Source organism: Leguminivora glycinivorella, chromosome 20 (assembly GCF_023078275.1).
Source record: "Leguminivora glycinivorella isolate SPB_JAAS2020 chromosome 20, LegGlyc_1.1, whole genome shotgun sequence".
Taxonomy (NCBI): Eukaryota; Metazoa; Arthropoda; class Insecta; order Lepidoptera; family Tortricidae; genus Leguminivora; species Leguminivora glycinivorella.
Genome location: NC_062990.1, coordinates 8,399,325 through 8,417,165, shown reverse-complemented (window position 1 = coordinate 8,417,165; position 17,841 = coordinate 8,399,325). Strand labels below are relative to the sequence as shown.

General features: G+C 37.9%; 1 protein-coding gene across 1 annotated transcript in view; it reads left to right on the top strand.

The window, feature by feature from the left end:
- The window catches only part of LOC125237061 (homeobox protein OTX1 B), an 82,283-nt gene that overhangs the window by 52,382 nt on the left and 12,060 nt on the right, over nt 1–17,841 (top strand). The window contains exon 3 of the mRNA XM_048144004.1: nt 14,794–14,948. Within this exon, the coding sequence (XP_047999961.1) occupies nt 14,794–14,948 (155 nt within the window). The remainder of the gene's footprint in view (nt 1–14,793; nt 14,949–17,841) is intronic.

Here is a 17,841-nt window from a genome sequence, read left to right as displayed (position 1 = left end):
AAAACGCTGGCAACACTCGAGTGGAGTAAAAATGGCGGTTAACTTTGTAAAAAGGTTGCAACACTTGAGTGGAAAAATAAAATGCAGTTGGTTTTGGAAAAAAGCTAGCCAACACGGAAGCATTTTAGAGAGAGAAGGAATTATGTTTGTTGTATTCAGTTCAGATTTTGTAAAAAAGGGAAGGGCGTTTGCCTAGTTATATTACATATATTGTTACAGTTTGGCAAAAAAGAATAAAAATTAAAAAGTGGCAATATCGGTGTGTCATCTAGTTTACTCACACTAAAGCTAGGAACATATTAGGTACGCGGACGTCCGCCGTCGCGCGACCGCGGACGCGGATCTAGACAATGAATATACACTTAAGTAACCGTGCAAACTATCGGTCGTTGGTCGTGGACGTGGCCTTGAGCGCACGGTCGTCCGATCGAAATCTGGCTCGCTGGATGTTTTGTGCAGCCGAAGCCACGTCCCGAAGACCGTGCACACTGATCGGTCGCGGTCGCGGTCGCGCGACCGCGGACGTCCACGTAGTATGTTCCTAGCTTAATCGGTTTCAAAGGGACGACACTAATGTTGCCACTTTTTCATTTTTACTCTTTTTTGACAGACTGTAAAATATATCTTTAAGTCAATTAACCCATTTGCAAAAAATACACACGTTATTCACTTAACTTCACATGCATCCAGGTCGTATCAAAATGATTAGTTCCAAATTGTTAATTTCGAATCGGGCTCAGAAGGCACGAGAAATGTGTTCGTTTTCCCATTTCCACCGCTGCAGGCTGATTGTAAAGTCAACACGCCATGTTTGTGGAGCGCGAGGGTAGGTGTTAGATGTTAGTGGCTGGCATAGTAGTCAGATAAGGGTGGCCTATTTCACAAGTGACACTACGCCGTTAATTGCCTGTTCAACAAAGAAATATCATTGACGCTGAGTAACTATGTTACTTATCAACCCAGAAATAGGCACAGAATTGTCCGTGTCAATGTCACCGTGGTGAAACAGCCCACAGGTGAAAACAAGTTCACTGAGAGAAAAAACAAACAGTTTTCATGTTCGTTCAACAAGTTTTTTGGTTAAAATAGCGCCTAAGTGCTCTTTGGTTCAAACAACAAGCTACTTGTCATTTGAATCGGCAATATATTTGAATCAACAAGTCGATTTTATAAAAACAACCTGACACATATTGTTTTAAACATACGTTTGGCTGATTCAAACAGATAAACCGCAACAAGTCGAACTTGTTAAATTCACAATGCAAATTTCTCTCAGTGTTGGCAGCGATTGGGATCAACGTTGCACGTGTTAAGTAACGTCATAAATACATACACTCAGGTTTTTGTTTAATTTTGGTAAGAAAAAGAAACTTTTTTTTTACAATTAGGTAGATTACGACCGGTCTGACTCAGTCGGTAGTGACCCTGCCTGCTAAGCCGCGGTCCTGGGTTCGAATCCCGGTAAGGGCATTCATTAGTGTGATGAGCACAGATATTTGTTCCTGAGTCATGGATGTGTTCTATGTATATAAATATGTATTTATCTATTTATGTATATCGTCGCTTAGCACTCATAGTACAAGCTTTGCTTAGTTTGGGGCTAAGTTGATGTGTGTAAGGTGTCCCCAATATTTATTTATTTAGGAGAACTATATACCTATACTTATCCATTTATAAAGAGTGAGAGTAGATGACCTCGAACCACCATAATAAAATCATCACCATTGCCCTCCAGTTATTTTATCATCATCCATAATTGGCCGAAGTGCAATGTGCAAGTGCAATACCTGATAAAGTCCCGCCACGCGTCGGCACGTGCGGCGTGGGGCGTAAAGATAAACATAGATACTTTCACACTACACTTCAAATTCGAGGTTGGTAAGTGTGCTTCAACCCTTAGCTCTTTGAGGTGAACGTATAAATAAGTCATTCCAGACTTTTGTCGTCTATGTAAAAAAAGAAAAGCTAGTTTATTTGCCGCTGACATTGGTCTTGCAAGAAAAATAAGCCGTTGGTAGTATTACTTGTATAAAAATAGACACCAATTTTTTTTTTAATATTGGTTGATATTGGTGACACCTTACACAGATCAACTTTATCCCCAAACTAAGAAAAGCTTGTACTATGGGTGCTAAGCGACGATATACATACTTAAATAGATAAATATATAACTTATATTATATACATAGAAAACATCCATTGACTTCGGAACAAATAACTGTGTTCATCACACAAATAAATGCCCTTACCGGGATTCGAACCCAGGACCGCGGCTTAGCAGGCAGGGTCACTACCGACTGAGCCAGAGCGGTCGTCAAATTACTTTATACCTGTGTAGGGTTCATAACAGAGTTGCAAAACGGCCTTGCTAGATCGTACATGTCAAAGTAAAAAGTGATGTTTATTCAAACAAAAACCTCATTTATAGACTGATATATTCGATCCATATCGTGGTCAAACGTCTACCTATCTATACTAAAAAAAAAAAAAAAAAAAAACCTGGAGCTAATTTGATTTTTTTCCTGCAGTACGTTATGTCCAATTATATAAGTAATTTCCCGTCTCAAAACTCCTCCCTAACCAACTCTCACCGCCCAAACACTTCCATTAACATGTAACCCAGCATAATCTAATGCTTCCACACATTACCCCCTACAACAAATAAGCAATAATTTATTAGATAAATTTCAATTCACCAATTCAGTTAGCGCCCTAACACTGGCAACATTATCATGGTAATAAAACCTAGCATCTGAACGTTCCCACAGCCCTTAAAAACAATCTTTACCTAGCTTGGAACACAGTTGATTTTCGCAGGAGATTTGGTTATTTTCGTTCGGTAATCTGTCACAACTTGTCGGGTCCCCTAGGCGGTGTTGCCAACGCAATTTATGTGTTAACATGATTTATAGGCTGGCAACCCTCAGTGGGTGTTGCTCGGATAAATGGCTATGTATTTTGGGAGTAAGTTTACGCTGGCGTAGCCTAGGAAGCACCTGGGGTTGTTCTCATAGGCTGAAATCTGTTATTGGAACTTTAAGTAAACTGAAAATTACAATACTTAAGCTTCTGTCTAATTCCGCTTATCGTTGTTTATGAATTATTCGAAATTCGAATCTATTTCGAACCTCTTCAAACCATTGTGATATTTTAATATTATCTAAGTATTATTAAACCCTATAGTTAAGCTATGCCAATCGCTTAATGATGTACCTAGCGTACAGCACAGCCGTACATAGCGTAGGTTAACTCTTCCATATTATTCTGACAAACTCCATGGCACGTAAACTATTGACACCTTCTAGACATTCTTTTTTTAGCAATTCGAGATTTCCATATCATCTTTAAAGGGAAATGAATCTGATATACTTAAAATCCTTGTGACTAACAATAACGTACATAAGTAAGACGTAGACGTGAACTCGAAATTATGTAAGTCTCCCAAGGATATTTAACATTTTAGATCCTGAAGTCAACGATTTTGTTTACGTTATATTCCCTATCAATTATAAAATTGATAAAGATTAAGAGCAGATGCATTCAACAGCCAATTATTCGGACCAAAGTGAATTCTAATCTCATGCAAAATCTTAATCAGCTAATTTAAAATATCCTGGCAACTCCCTGGTCTAAAACAACAATCCCGGATTAAAAACAAACCATCACCCTTTCACAAATGTCAAACTGACAGTTGACGTTCCCTCCAAAAAAATGTTATCCATAGAGTTTAAAATGACGGACGTCGGCAATTGCAGCTGTGCGGATCGCAAAGTTTTGAAGCATCTATAAACACTTTTATATTACTAATTTTAAGGTTTAAAATTTTCAAAACAGGTGCGTTTTAAAATTGTTTCTTAACTGCGTTTATTGACGCTCTCTCTACTGTAGTTTTAAGGTGTATTTTTGCTTGATTTGCGAGTAAGAAGGGTGTTTGAGAATATTTTACACATCATTAGCGGATAGGGAGGGTCGGTCAAACGCCGTGAAAAACGGGAGATAATGTGTTTGCCGATGCTAATAGGCGGCGATGGCGCGTGCTGTAGATTTTTAGAGTTAATGGTCGTGACTTGGGATGTTTTTTTAATGGGTAAGATATTGGTACCGGGTCTGGGTTGACATTTTCGGTTCGTTTGTTCAAATTCATCATAAAGTCCAACAATCTAATTTACAGTGTACATGTTATAAACGTGATTACGCAACACCTATCTTTGACTTATGTATTTATTTTTATGTAGGTACCAGAAACAAACTGAATAGAAAATAAAAGAATGAGTAAATGAATGGAGTAAATGTTACGCAAAATAACATTCATTGTATGGAGAAAGTGCAGCAGCGCTTGCAACCACATATTTACAAGATTTACTAATTACTTACATACAAGTTCTGTACCGTTTACGCCATCGAGTAAAACATCAAACACTCTAAACACGTCAAAAACTCTAATAGAGGCTCTAAATTCGTCGCAGGTATTCGTTCACTAATGGGTTACGTAATTCAACTGAAATGTATTCAAAATATCCAAACCACAAACCGCATTTTCCTGAAACAATACCCCTCTGCTCCGTACAAGCGCGCGCATCCAAAAATCGTTACAAGACCGATACCGGATTAAAATCGAATAATACGACCGAGCCTCCATTCAAACGACGTCCAAACAAACATTTCATACGAAACTGTCACATTACCTAGCCATAGACAACTGAAAATAAACTGACATCTGTCCCTTTCCAACTCCGAAACTGACGTGGGTCGGAACAGGACGGATGTATTTCAATTGTCGTAGCTCACAATAGGGGCTAATCCTCGTGACATGACGTAGTTTTTTTTAGATTTTTATCTCTATGCCCGATTTCTGATAGCTACCGCTTGTTTACGGCGGGGTTGTCTATGGTGCTAATGGTATATTCGTGTCTCGTTACGAAAGCGATGGAGCGATAATGTGGTTTCGCTTTGGGTTAAATTTCTCCGTCGTGTTTGGTTATTGGAGATTGGACGATAGGCTAATTTTAAAGCACTGTCATACGCTGGACAAAGAGCTCGAATCGATATCTGATGTTGACGCCTTCACCTAGAGTTTCACTCGCGATCTACAAACAAATATAATTATGTGGCTTTCCTTTACAGAACGGACCTTACACTTCAAGCACAATAAGGTCCTCTCCGTTTAAAATTGTCGTAATTAACTTGACTTACTCCTATACTATACGTAGACATGATTTGGGTATAATCATTATATTTTTACTGAACTTTTTGTCCCCTTTGTCCCAAAAAAACTACTGAAGATCCTGACTGGATTGAAACAGTCGCGGCACTTCTAATGTTTTAAGTGCTGTAAGTTCGGGCAATCGTACCTTAAGCATAAGCCATATGGCATCATAGCCGACTATTTATTTTTGATGAACGTATACATTTTACTTACTTCTTCATATGTGTAATAGGCTACTAGACTCGTATCGAATTTAGCACATCAAGTTATTGTTTTCTGTAGTATTTGACTTAAGAAATCAATATTTATAGCTTGCGGGCATTAAAAGTGCGTGATAACTGCGTATTTTTAATTAAAGATGTGTGTATGTTTTTTTTAATTATGGACTCCGAAAACGGTGTTGGCCAATGAAGTGACGTCACATAATTCAGATCAACTATGGAAATTAGAGGTAGTAATCTGATCTCCATAGAAGCAACCTCTATTGTATTAAAATTCATAGTCGTTGACGGGTGTGACAATATGAAATATTTTTTCTAAATATACTGACGTCATGTCATAGATATTCTATAGATTAATATGGCTGATGTTGTTTTTGCCTGATCACGTAAAAGTAAACTTTAAATAATTTTTTTGCGGGTTTTTAAGTCGTAATAAAATATGGTACTATTTTTATTCGTTTAATTAGACAGTAATTAATAATATAAGACAGACTTTGAAAAAGGGTCAAGTAGCCTATTTATCAATATTCCAAGCTTAAAACTCGATATGATAATCGATGCTTATAGACAGCAAAACCTTTTATCCAGTCACCTTAAATCATTGAGGTATATGTACTACGTACTAGAGGCGACGTTGCTAAGAGAATTTTTACACAACGCACTGCGGTCCACTGGACCGCAACGTTGTCAGTCCTTACCGGGTCCTTGCGGTGCAGTGACGTGCCGTGATGCATTTACTTTCCACGTGAATAATGCCTTCTTGTGTGTTTAAAAATTGTACTAATCACTCGAGGAAATCAAATAAAAGCCAAGGTGTGACATTTCATCGGTAAATTAAACAAAAAACTCGTCTATAATATTTTAAGATTGAATATTCTACAAACTCGCGAGCGGGCGCGACACTGCCGCCATTTTGGTGACGCAATCATAGACTATAAAAAGTTAACCGCGCAGATGTGCCATTTACACTGTTCTTACTACATATGTAATGTGTTTCATCTCTAATAGAGTTGCGAAATATAAATATTTCTATTTGGAAAATTAATAAGCAACTACTTACTATTTCATTAATTATGTTACTAAAATATTTAAAAAAAAATATTTTTTTAATATATATATTTATAGTTAATAGTTTTTGAGTAAAATTGTATTTTTAGCACGTTCACTTTTTGCAGTTTTCTTCGGCCTGGTCATGAAAAAATGGAACAATTTATACGCTTTGTCCAAAAAAATCGTGCTGAGGAAACTTGGTTACCAACTGACCACACATATATAATATGTTCATTGTGTATTTTAAAGAAGAAGATAAATACAGCACATTTATTTTGTATTAATTTGTATTGTTTAAGTTGTAAATAAATAAATAAGTTTGACTAGAATATCCGTATTTAACTATAATGTAAAATTCCCGTTAGGCAGAATATAATAATGTGTCACATCTGGTGGTAGACCTACTCTACGCGTAAATAACCACTCCCCGCACCCCGCGCATTTGTCAGCATGTGCAGTGTTTTTGCTTGGCAACGTCGCCTCTAGTACGTAGTACATATACCTCAATGCCTTAAATAGAACTTATTGAATTACGTAGAAGTGACGTTGTCATTTTTTGTGTAATACATTGTTAAATCATAAATGCAAATAGTAATTAATATATCAATTATCCAAACAACCGGTTTCCGATAAACAAACCCACACGTCGTATGCAAATCTTAATGATTTCACGCTCCGTAGACGGGCGTGTAGGCAGCGTTTAAATGGTAAGCCTGTCGGTTTAAAAATGCAAAAAACTTTGAATTAGAAGTAGCGCCATTTAATGCGATTTAGGAGATAAATGGTCATGTACAGAGAAAAAATAACCATGGCTTTCAGTGTCAGTGTCGGTTTCAGTTCAGTGCTGTTGGTCGGATATATGTAGATAGTCAAGCAAACCTTAGCAGCAGAAATGTAGCACAATTTAAGAAATGTAGGGGCGAAGGGTAAACTATCCCATAGAAAATATGAATTTCGCGCCTTGTTTTAGTGACAAGATTGTCTTGACTCTCTAATATCTCTATAGATGCCTAGACGTCTAGCCTAACGCCATGGTAGCAAAGGTTGTAATTTTCAAAAATATGAACATTTTCTAAAGGCACGTGGGGATCCTGGACATCTCTGAGGTAGATGGGAGGATATATGTAGTTAAATATTCATAAATGATAGCCAGTTTTTTTAACTAAAATATTGTATCTGGGCGAATCAACTTTTTGACCGACATTTTTGGTGTCTCTGGCGTTACTCAAAATGTCTCTGGAGTTACCAAGAAATCGAACTTCTAATGAACAAAGTTTCAGTTTATTAGATTTAACAGTTAGGGTTATGTTTTAATATACAGGGTAAAGTGAAAAATACCAATAAAATTCATTATTTAAGGGTGAAATTTCACAACTATGTTAGGAATGTGCGGACAGATTTGAGTCGGTCAAAAAGTTGATTCGCCCATCTGACACATTGCGAATTATTATTGCGAAATGAAAATATCTATACCGATTTGATAATGACTTTTTTTAAATTTAGAACGTGTCAGAGAAAAAAAAGGAATTTGATTTGACCTTTGTTCTTAAATGTCAGTCAATTTGGACTTGGCCAACTGGACCCCGACTTTACTTTACCTAAATTAAAAAAAACATTACTGCCGTTTACGCCTAGGTACAACCTAGGTCCATACCTATTTGTACGCATCTAATAATATAGATTTATTAGATGCACTTGAGCCTAATAACGAAATTACAAATCAAGGGCAAAGGTCATAAAAATGATGTTATGTGGGGTGAGCGAACGCCTGAACAAATAGATAAATATACTGACTTATGTAATTTGAAATTGAAAAATATTAATTTTCCTAACATTTTTATTAATTGCTGTGATAATATGTGTAATTCTCTAGATCATAGACAACATTTGGATAGTTTGTATAATAATATAATTTCTTCGTTAAGTGAGGCGGCTTTTCTATCTAGAACATTAAGTACTAAGAATCTACGCTATAAACACGTTACGGGGTGGAATAAATATGTGAAAGATGCTCACAGCCAGGCAAGGTTATACTTTCAGCAGTGGATTGCGTTTAATAGGCCTGCCAGTGGGCACATTTATGAACAAATGTATGAGTCAAGAAAGCATTTCAAAAGTAAGCTGAAGTGGTGTCAAGATAATCAACAAAAGATCAAAATGGATATTATTTCGACTCTCCACTCAGCAAAAAATTTTAGTAAATTTTGGAAAGAAACGGGTAAGCTTAATTTGAGACCTAGCCTGCCTGTGAGCGTTGCGGGTGAGTGTGAGCCCACTGATATAGCCAACTTGTTTAAACAACATTTTCAGGTCAAGTCTTCGCTGGGTCGGACTATGCCAGTGCTCGGTACGTGTCCATCAAAAGTGTCGGTGCGTTTCTCGGCAAATGACGTTTCCTCTGTCATTAAAACAATGACGTCTGGGAAATCTCCGGGGCATGATGGGCTTAGTGTTGAGCACTTACGACATGCCGGGACACATCTTCCGCGAGTGCTCGCGTTACTATTTAACTTGTGTGTGAGTCATTCATACTTACCGAGTGCACTAATGAAAACCACTGTTGTGCCTATAATAAAAAATAAAACGGGGGATGTGTCTGACCTCAGCAACTACAGACCGATCTCGTTGGCGACAATCGTGGCTAAGGTGCTGGACAGGCTTCTTGATGGCCAGCTTCGTAGACACTACAAAGCTAGGGACGCTCAGTTTGGTTTTCAGGCGGGAGTGTCTACGGAGTCAGCTATATTTTGTGTGAAAAGTACTGTCCAATACTATGTAAAGCAGGAAAGCCCAGTGTACGCCTGCTTTCTAGACCTATCCAAAGCATTTGATCTGGTCTCGTACGACATCTTGTGGAGCAAGCTGTCGTCCAAGACCAGTCTCCCGGCAGAGTTGATTGCGGTATTTGATTACTGGTACAGCAATCAAATCAACTCTGTGCGATGGGCAGGCGTATATTCGGACGAGTATATTCTTGACTGCGGAGTGAGGCAGGGGGGGTAACCTCTCCAACCTTATTTAATGTGTATATGGATGGACTGATAGAGGAACTCACCGGCGCCAAGGTCGGGTGTCACATTGGCGGTACTTGTCTCAACAATATAAGTTATGCTGACGACATGGTGCTGTTGGCTCCCTCTGTCAGTGCGCTCAGGAGGCTCGTGAGGATATGTGAGCTCTACGCGGAGAGACATGGGCTCAGGTATAACACCACTAAAAGTGAGTTACTAGTCTTCAGGGCAGGCAACATGAAACTAGAGGAAGTACCTCCTGTAGAGTTGAATGGCGCCGTCCTGGACAGGGTACAGCGGTTTAAATACCTGGGTCACTGGCTCACCGAGACTCTCAGTGATGACATAGATGTGGAGCGGGAACGTAGGGCGTTGGCTGTTCGATGCAACATGCTGGTGCGCAGGTTTGCAAAGTGTAGTAATGAAGTCAAGATCACATTATTTAAATCTTATTGTCAATCGTTCTATACTTGCAGCCTGTGGGCCAGTTATACGCAGCGAGCATACAACGCCCTGCGTATTCAATATAATAATGCGTTTAGGATACTGATGGGCCTCCCTCGGTACTGCAGCGCATCTGGGATGTTCGCGGATGCCCATACGGACGACTTTTATGCTATCATGCGTAAAAGAGCGGGTTCCCAGTGGTATCGATTGCAGGGTGGTACCAACGGTCTCCTGAACGCATTAGTCTCCAGGATGGACAGCCCTCTCATGAGACGCTGGAGCAAACTCCATGAGCCCTATAGAAGTTGCTCCAAAATATAATAAAAAAAATAATTTTTAGGAATATTATTTGTTTATTGTTGTAGTGTTTTAATTTAATTTATATTTTAATTTAATTTAATTTATTTTTGTTATTATTGTGACTAATATAGAGTAGGGATAGTTGTTTAAGTTTACTAACAAATTTATGGGATCACGCCTGAAATAAAATTTTTTTCATTTTTCATTTTTTTCATTTCATTTCATAAAGGCCCCACTAAAACAACCAAAATAAGTCAAGTGTGCCGTCAGTCCAAGTTCACACATTAAGTAGCCCATTAGATAACCGACGACGTGCGAAAGTGTTCATAAAATTTAATGATCATAACTTATTTGATCTTTGCCTATTAGGCAACTGAGATGAAATATTACACTGGTTCTCATAAATTAAGGTCGTTCACCTTTCCAGTTTGGGAACCGTGTTAAAACTTTAGTTTTGCTGTTTTAATGTTACTCATAACCGAAATGTCACTTTCATTATGATTTAATTGGTTCCTTTTTGGTATTATATTTTTACATTTGGGCCACTTTTTTTTCAAAGTTGTCCACCCCACTTTTTTTGTAATATGGGTATTTTTTATGCAATTCATGCTCAGAATCGCGAGGTCTTCCGATCCTGATAGGAAAAAAAAATGTCCCAAGATTTCCATACATTTTTCAAACCTTCCATTCCGTTACCGCCCTACAAAATGTATGAAAAAATGGTAACGGAATGGGAAAAAAATCCTTGGGACACTTTTTAGGGTTCCGTAGTCAACTAGGAACCCTTATAGTTTCGCCATGTCTGTCTGTCCGTCCGTCCGTCCGTCCGTCCGTCCGTCCGTCCGTCCGCGGATAATCTCAGTAACCGTCAGCACTAGAAAGCTGAAATTTGGTACCAATATGTATATCAATCACGCCAACAAAGTGCAAAAATAAAAAATGGAAAAAAATGTTTTATTAGGGTACCCCCCCTACATGTAAAGTGGGGGCTGATATTTTTTTTCATTCCAACTCCAACGTGTGATATATTGTTGGATAGGTATTTAAAAATGAATAAGGGTTTACTAAGATCGTTTTTTGATAATATTAATATTTTCGGAAATAATCGCTCCTAAAGGAAAAAAATGTGCGTCCCCCCCTCTAACTTTTAAACCATATGTTTAAAAAATATGAAAAAAATCACAAAAGTAGAACTTTATAAAGACTTTCTAGGAAAATTGTTTTGAACTTGATAGGTTCAGTAGTTTTTGAGAAAAATACGGAAAACTACGGAACCCTACACTGAGCGTGGCCCGACACGCTCTTGGCCGGTTTTTTCTCCTATTAGGGATTGAAAGAGCTCGCGATTCTGAGTGGAAACCGCAAAAAAAAATTAAAATAAAAAAAAGTGGGGGGACAACTTTGAATAAACTCGCCCATTTAAGTTACTGTAAATAGGACCGGCTTATCTTAATTGAACAAATATATCTTGATATTGTCACAAAATTGCTCTAGATTAAATTTTGAATTTTCTACAGCCCGCCTGACTCTTTAAAGTGAAAAGTGAGACATTGCAATGATACATTATTTTTTATGAGAGTTTCAGTTTGCTGACATTTCCAGAATCTGTCACTTGATGACTCACTTCAATGTGTGCAGAATTAGCCTAATCCACTTTAATTATACATAATACAGAGTTCCAATATTACCTGTGAGATATATAATCATCATCATCATCATTCCCTTGCCCTTTTCCCATTATTTGGGGTCGGCGCAGCAGATCATCTTCCTCCATTTCTCTCTATCAGCCGTCATTTCCATACTAATACCTTTCACTCTCATATCGTTGTTCACACATTCCATCCATCTTTTCTTAGGCCTTCCACTACCATTGTATCCATCCACTTTCATATTTATCACTCGTTTTATAACATTGCTTTCATCCCTCCGCATTACATGCCCATACCATGCTAATCTACTTCCTCTCAATTTCTCTGTCACTGGCGCTACTTTCAGGCTTCCTCTTATATACTCATTCCGAATCCTATCCAGTCTTGTCACACCACACATCCATCGCAACATTCTCATTTCATTCACATGCAGTCTTCTCTCATCATTCGTCTTGGTGGCCCAGCACTCACTTCCATACAGGACGACAGGTCGGATAACTGATTTATAAATTTTCCCCTTCAGCCTGAGAGGCATTCGGGGATCACAGGTTGTGCCTGTAACCTGTCGCCATTTCATCCATCCTGCATTAATCCTGTGCTGAACTGCTCTGTCGATCTCGCCATCTCCCTGAATGAGAGAACCCAGGTACTTGAAATCCGAGCAGGTAGGCAATATTTCGCCATCTAGTGTCATGGCAACAGGGGCGGAAAGACCGCCGAAGTCACAGTAAAGATACTCTGTTTTGGATCTACTGATCTTCAAGCCAACATTTTCCAGCCTCTGTTGCCACTTCGCTAACCTGCCTTGTACCTCGAGTCCCTCTTCTCCGACAAGCACGATGTCGTCGGCAAAGAGCATGCACCAGGGTGCCTCTTCCTGCATGTCCTGTGAGATATATAATATTTCTGATAAAACGCAGGCAATCATGGTCGCGCGATAAATACTTGCCTGGCAAGACACATGTAACGCGTCTTGTCTATGATACATTATGTTTTAATAACATTGACATTGGCAAATGACCATAACCTCACAAAAACAGCCATTCACAGTAGTGGTCTATAAAAAAACTAATCATTATTAATGACTGCCAATTGACTACATCTATAACCAGTTTTACCGAATATCATTAATTTCGTCATGTTTACTAAAATATGGATATTATTGCGTATTCGGATTCTCCATTTTATTGTTATAGTTATAATAAAACGGACCGAATTCCTCTACTGTGTTACGAATTACTAATTAATTTTAGAATTTAGTACTTATTTTATTGGCCCACTGTCAGCGATGGGTTTAAAAACCCACACATTTTTACGGATTCATACTATTTTTAACAAAAAATCTTGTCTAATTTTCTATGATATAATTGATATACAGTATGTAAACTAACGAAAACCATTTACTGTAACCCGTAAATGTTCAGGTGATACTGAGAAACTTTTACTATGGGACCAACACCCAAAACGCGAAATAAAAATTTACTCTCCCATAGGAAATACTTACTATAAAATAAAACTACCTATGAAACTGTCAGAAGATATTTTCGTGATTTCGGGGTTGATCCCATAGTAAAAGTTTCTCAGTATCACCTGGACATTTACGGGTTACAGTAAATGGTTTTCGTTAGTTTACATACTGTATAAGTAATTTGACTACACGAATGTTGGAACTCAAACAATTATCTTGTGTGCCCTTGATTAACTTCACGTAGGTATGGAGCAAAACTTTGTTCGATTTTTATATGTTGGTCAATGAGTTTAAACAAGTTACTTGTAGCTTTGTGAACTGTATTAAACGCTGTACATACCATAAAGCTTATAAACAATTTATAATAGACATTCCTTTGGTAGCACTTTCATATTGTAAGTGACAAAGTACTCGCAACGCAATCTACGCTCGCTCGTGCCTTGTAGCCCTACTAACTTGGCATAGCAGCTTACAAAAGTCTAAACCCATAGACAAACGGTCTACTATAGCTTGACGTAAGTGTAAGCTCTATAGGAAAACTCCAACCTACTCGTACAAAAATGTCTTACAATTCAACTTAGGAATTTATCTGTCATCATTCACAAACAAAACAGTCTCGAAAGCGGGTCATATGTTAATACCTGTAATCCTACACAATCAAAAACTATACCATCATATTTCAAACTCAAATTACATCCTAACTTACAAAAAATCGACACATCTACAACTAGGAACAGTTTCAGACGTTAAAAAAGATTAATATTTGTCTATGCGCGTTGAGTGAATGGTCAAAGACAGACTGCTTGTCTCGACTTTTGTGTGCCATAGACTCCATAGAGCATAGACTAATTCTTTTTCATTTTCAGTTAAGGAATGTTATTGTTTGTTGAGATTACACGTTTACAAGTACTCAATAGTTTTGGTAGCTTGTTTGTTTAGCCTGATAAATTGCCTTTACTATAAAAAGAGAAAGCCGGAATATATCGTACGCTCAATGGTTAGCTTAGCCTTAGTACAAAAGATACGACGAGACTTCATAATTTTGCTGTAATCTCAGGATCAGGACAAACAATGCCAAACATGTCTCTCAATTTAAATAAGCATGTCATACGCTGTTTTGCAACTTTTGCAAACGAGCTTCTGTACATTTGTATGATCCCATAGGTACCAAAAAGTCGTTGGTTAACCTCACAGTTCAGAATAAAAAATCCAACAAAAAGAACATTATAACTATATCTATATTTCGATCTATTGCAGCATTTCGTCCTAGACGTAAGAAAAGGTACCTTTTCCTTCTCCAAATTCGCCGAACACTTCTTCTGTCCCTCACTTAGCTCTGTTGTCGCCTTAACTTTAAGTCTATTGGCCCTTCCTCATCAACTCTAAGGGTTTAAGGCATTTTATTTAACAACTAAATAATCAAACATTTCTCTTTTCCCAGGCGTGAATCCCCGAAAGCAACGGCGGGAGCGAACGACGTTCACTCGCGCGCAGCTCGACGTGTTAGAAGCGTTGTTTGGCAAGACGAGGTACCCCGACATCTTCATGAGAGAAGAGGTGGCGCTTAAGATCAACCTACCGGAGTCTAGAGTACAGGTAACTGAAAAGGTTTACTTAAACGGGTATTTTATTGGGATTGTAACTTATGTTGAAACAACATTGCCTTCGGATCCTAAGGGAAGTCGGTGAAGGACATGTTTGAAGAAGCCTTTTAGGAACCGAGAGCATAAAGTTTTCGTTTTGACCTTTAGTTTGCGATGTTAAACACTACATATTGTGTTTAGGGCTTAAGAGATTTGTAAATGTCAAGCCCTTTTCTAAGAAATACAGGATAGTTTTGATCAAAACATCTTAACAAAAGGAAAGACAAGCCATTGGTTTCTTACTAGAAAAATAAATAGTCCCATGACAAAATGGTGTTACCGAGCGGGTGAATGAACAGTAATGTAAACTTTGTTTTTAGTAAGTACTTACAGAAATATCTTTTAATGAATTTAATATTATAACAAAATCCAAAACGCCTGAAAGGGGAAGAAGTTTCGCTATTAAATAACGATTTTTCTCAAAGTTATTTACAATTTCAGAAAGGTAATTTAATTTAAATTATGCTAAATCAAGTTTCTTACGATACATGTTGAAAGCCAAGAACCCTTTATCTACACTATTAAGATTATCTCCTAAATCTCTACCCATCGATAAATCAAGAAGCTTCAAACGGTAGCTTATTTACTCCGATAATTATAGATAATAACGTTAAAATACCGAGAGTGTGGCGAGTCGTTAAATCCCCCCTACTTTAAGTGGGCTAGTTCTAAAACAGCCCTTGCGGCTTTCACTTAAGGCCTGCCTGTGTTCTTTCGATATTCTCAATTAAGTTAAGATAGCCTGTAGATAAAAAGTATAAGCCGATATAATGGGAAACCACCCATAAAGTGAGGTAACCGGATTGGTTCTTACATGCTGAGATAGTCACGGCCTTCTTTGTTAAAGTATCAAACAGCCTCTATAGTATTCAAAAATATCTCAACATATGTACCAATAGAATCTGTTTTAGAAAACGCCATGGTTCGAATGCAAATTTAGATTTTTTGGAAAACTGAGCCTTCTATTTCTACTCTTTAATTGACTGCCATCGGCTGAGTAAAGTTTGCCCCATGACTTTCGTTTCAAACATACACAGAGAGAAAATGAAGAAATGAAATTATTATTTACTGACAAAGAATTGCCTATAGGTGCGACGAATTCAATCAATCAATAAAATCCTGCAAAGTAACGCAAATCGCATGAAATTATCAGTAACGTCTGTGGAGCCCATTAGACAAAAGAAACCAAAGACTAAAATCAAAGCGCGAAGCTTTTCATTTCAGCCAACATAAACAATTCAAAATGGACGCCAACAGCGACTCGTTAGCGAGATAAGATGACGATAGAAGATCTTATCGAGAATATAATTGGACAAACATGAGTTTAATTATTTTTATAACGATCTTGTTAGTCGCTGCCTTTTGTAGTTTGTTGTTGGATTAAAAATGATGAGTTGTGTGATACAATCGGAAAATTACGAGATACCTACAATTTTTATTAACACGCTTTTATTAGGTCGTCGTGTATGTAACTATGTATGTAATGGAATCTGCGGAGGCTAATTTAACCATCTTCCAGGAGTCGTAGCGTAATGAAAATTGGCAGCTATATATAGTTCCGATGACAATACAATAATATGGTACTGTTGAGCTGATCTGATGATGGAGTCGGAAGATATGAACTGGAACTACATGATGGAACATCGTATCATAGCCGTTTTTGGGTTTCTTAGAAAAGTCTTGTAATGAACTTTGACTACAATTAGGTTTCAAGGTCTGATGATGAAGCCGAAAGATATGAACTGGAACTACATGATGGAACATCGTATCATAGCTGTTTTTGGGTTTCTTAGAAAAGTCTTGTAATGAACTTTGACTACGATTAGGTTTCAAGGTCTGATGATGGAGCCGGAAGATATGAACTGGAACTACATCATGGAACATCGTATCATAGCTGTTTTTGGGCTTCTTAGGAAAGTCTTGTAATGAACTTTGACTACAATTAGGTTTCAAGGTCTGATGATGGAGCCGGAAGATATGAGCTGGAACTACATGATGGAACATCGTATCATAGCTGTTTTTGGGCTTCTTAGAAAAGTCTTGTAATGAACTTTGACTACGATTAGGTTTCAAGGTCTGATGATGGAGCCGGAAGATATGAACTGGAACTACATGATAGAACATCGTATCATAGCTGTTTTTGGGCTTCTTAGAAAAGTCTTGTAATGAACTTTGACTACGATTAGAATTCAAGGTCTGATGATGGAGCCGGAAGATATGAACTGGAACTACATGATGGAACATCGTATCATAGCTGTTTTTGGGCTTCTTAGAAAAGTCTTGTAATGAACTATGACTACGATTAGGTTTCAAGGCCTGATGATGGTGCCGGAAGATAAGAACAGAAAAAAAAAGGGGGGGGCTCGAGGGGGAAGCATGAAAGAAAGATCAACGTAGTATTTAAAATAAGTTGGGTTAGCGTTTTCTTGTGACTTTTCAGAGCAAACAAAGGGGGGCTCGGGGGCAAAGCCCCCCATAAAAGAAAGATCAACGTTGTATTTAAAATAAGTTTGGTTAAGGTTTTCTTGTGATCCTTAAGAGTAAAGAAAAGGGGGCTAGGGGGCGAAGCCCCCGCATGAAAGAAAGATCAACGTAGTATTTAAAATAAGTTGGGTTAGCGTTTTCTTGTGACCTTTAAGAGCAAACAAAGGGGGCTCGGGGGCGAAGCCCCCGCATGAAAGAAAGATCAACGTAGTATTTAAGATAAGTTGGGTTAGCGTTTTCTTGTGACATTTAAGAGCAAATAAAGGGGGGCTCGGGGGCGAAGCCCCCGCATGAAAGAAAGATCAACGTTGTATTTAAAATAAGTTGGTTTAGGGTTTTCTTGTGATCCTTAAGAGTAAAGA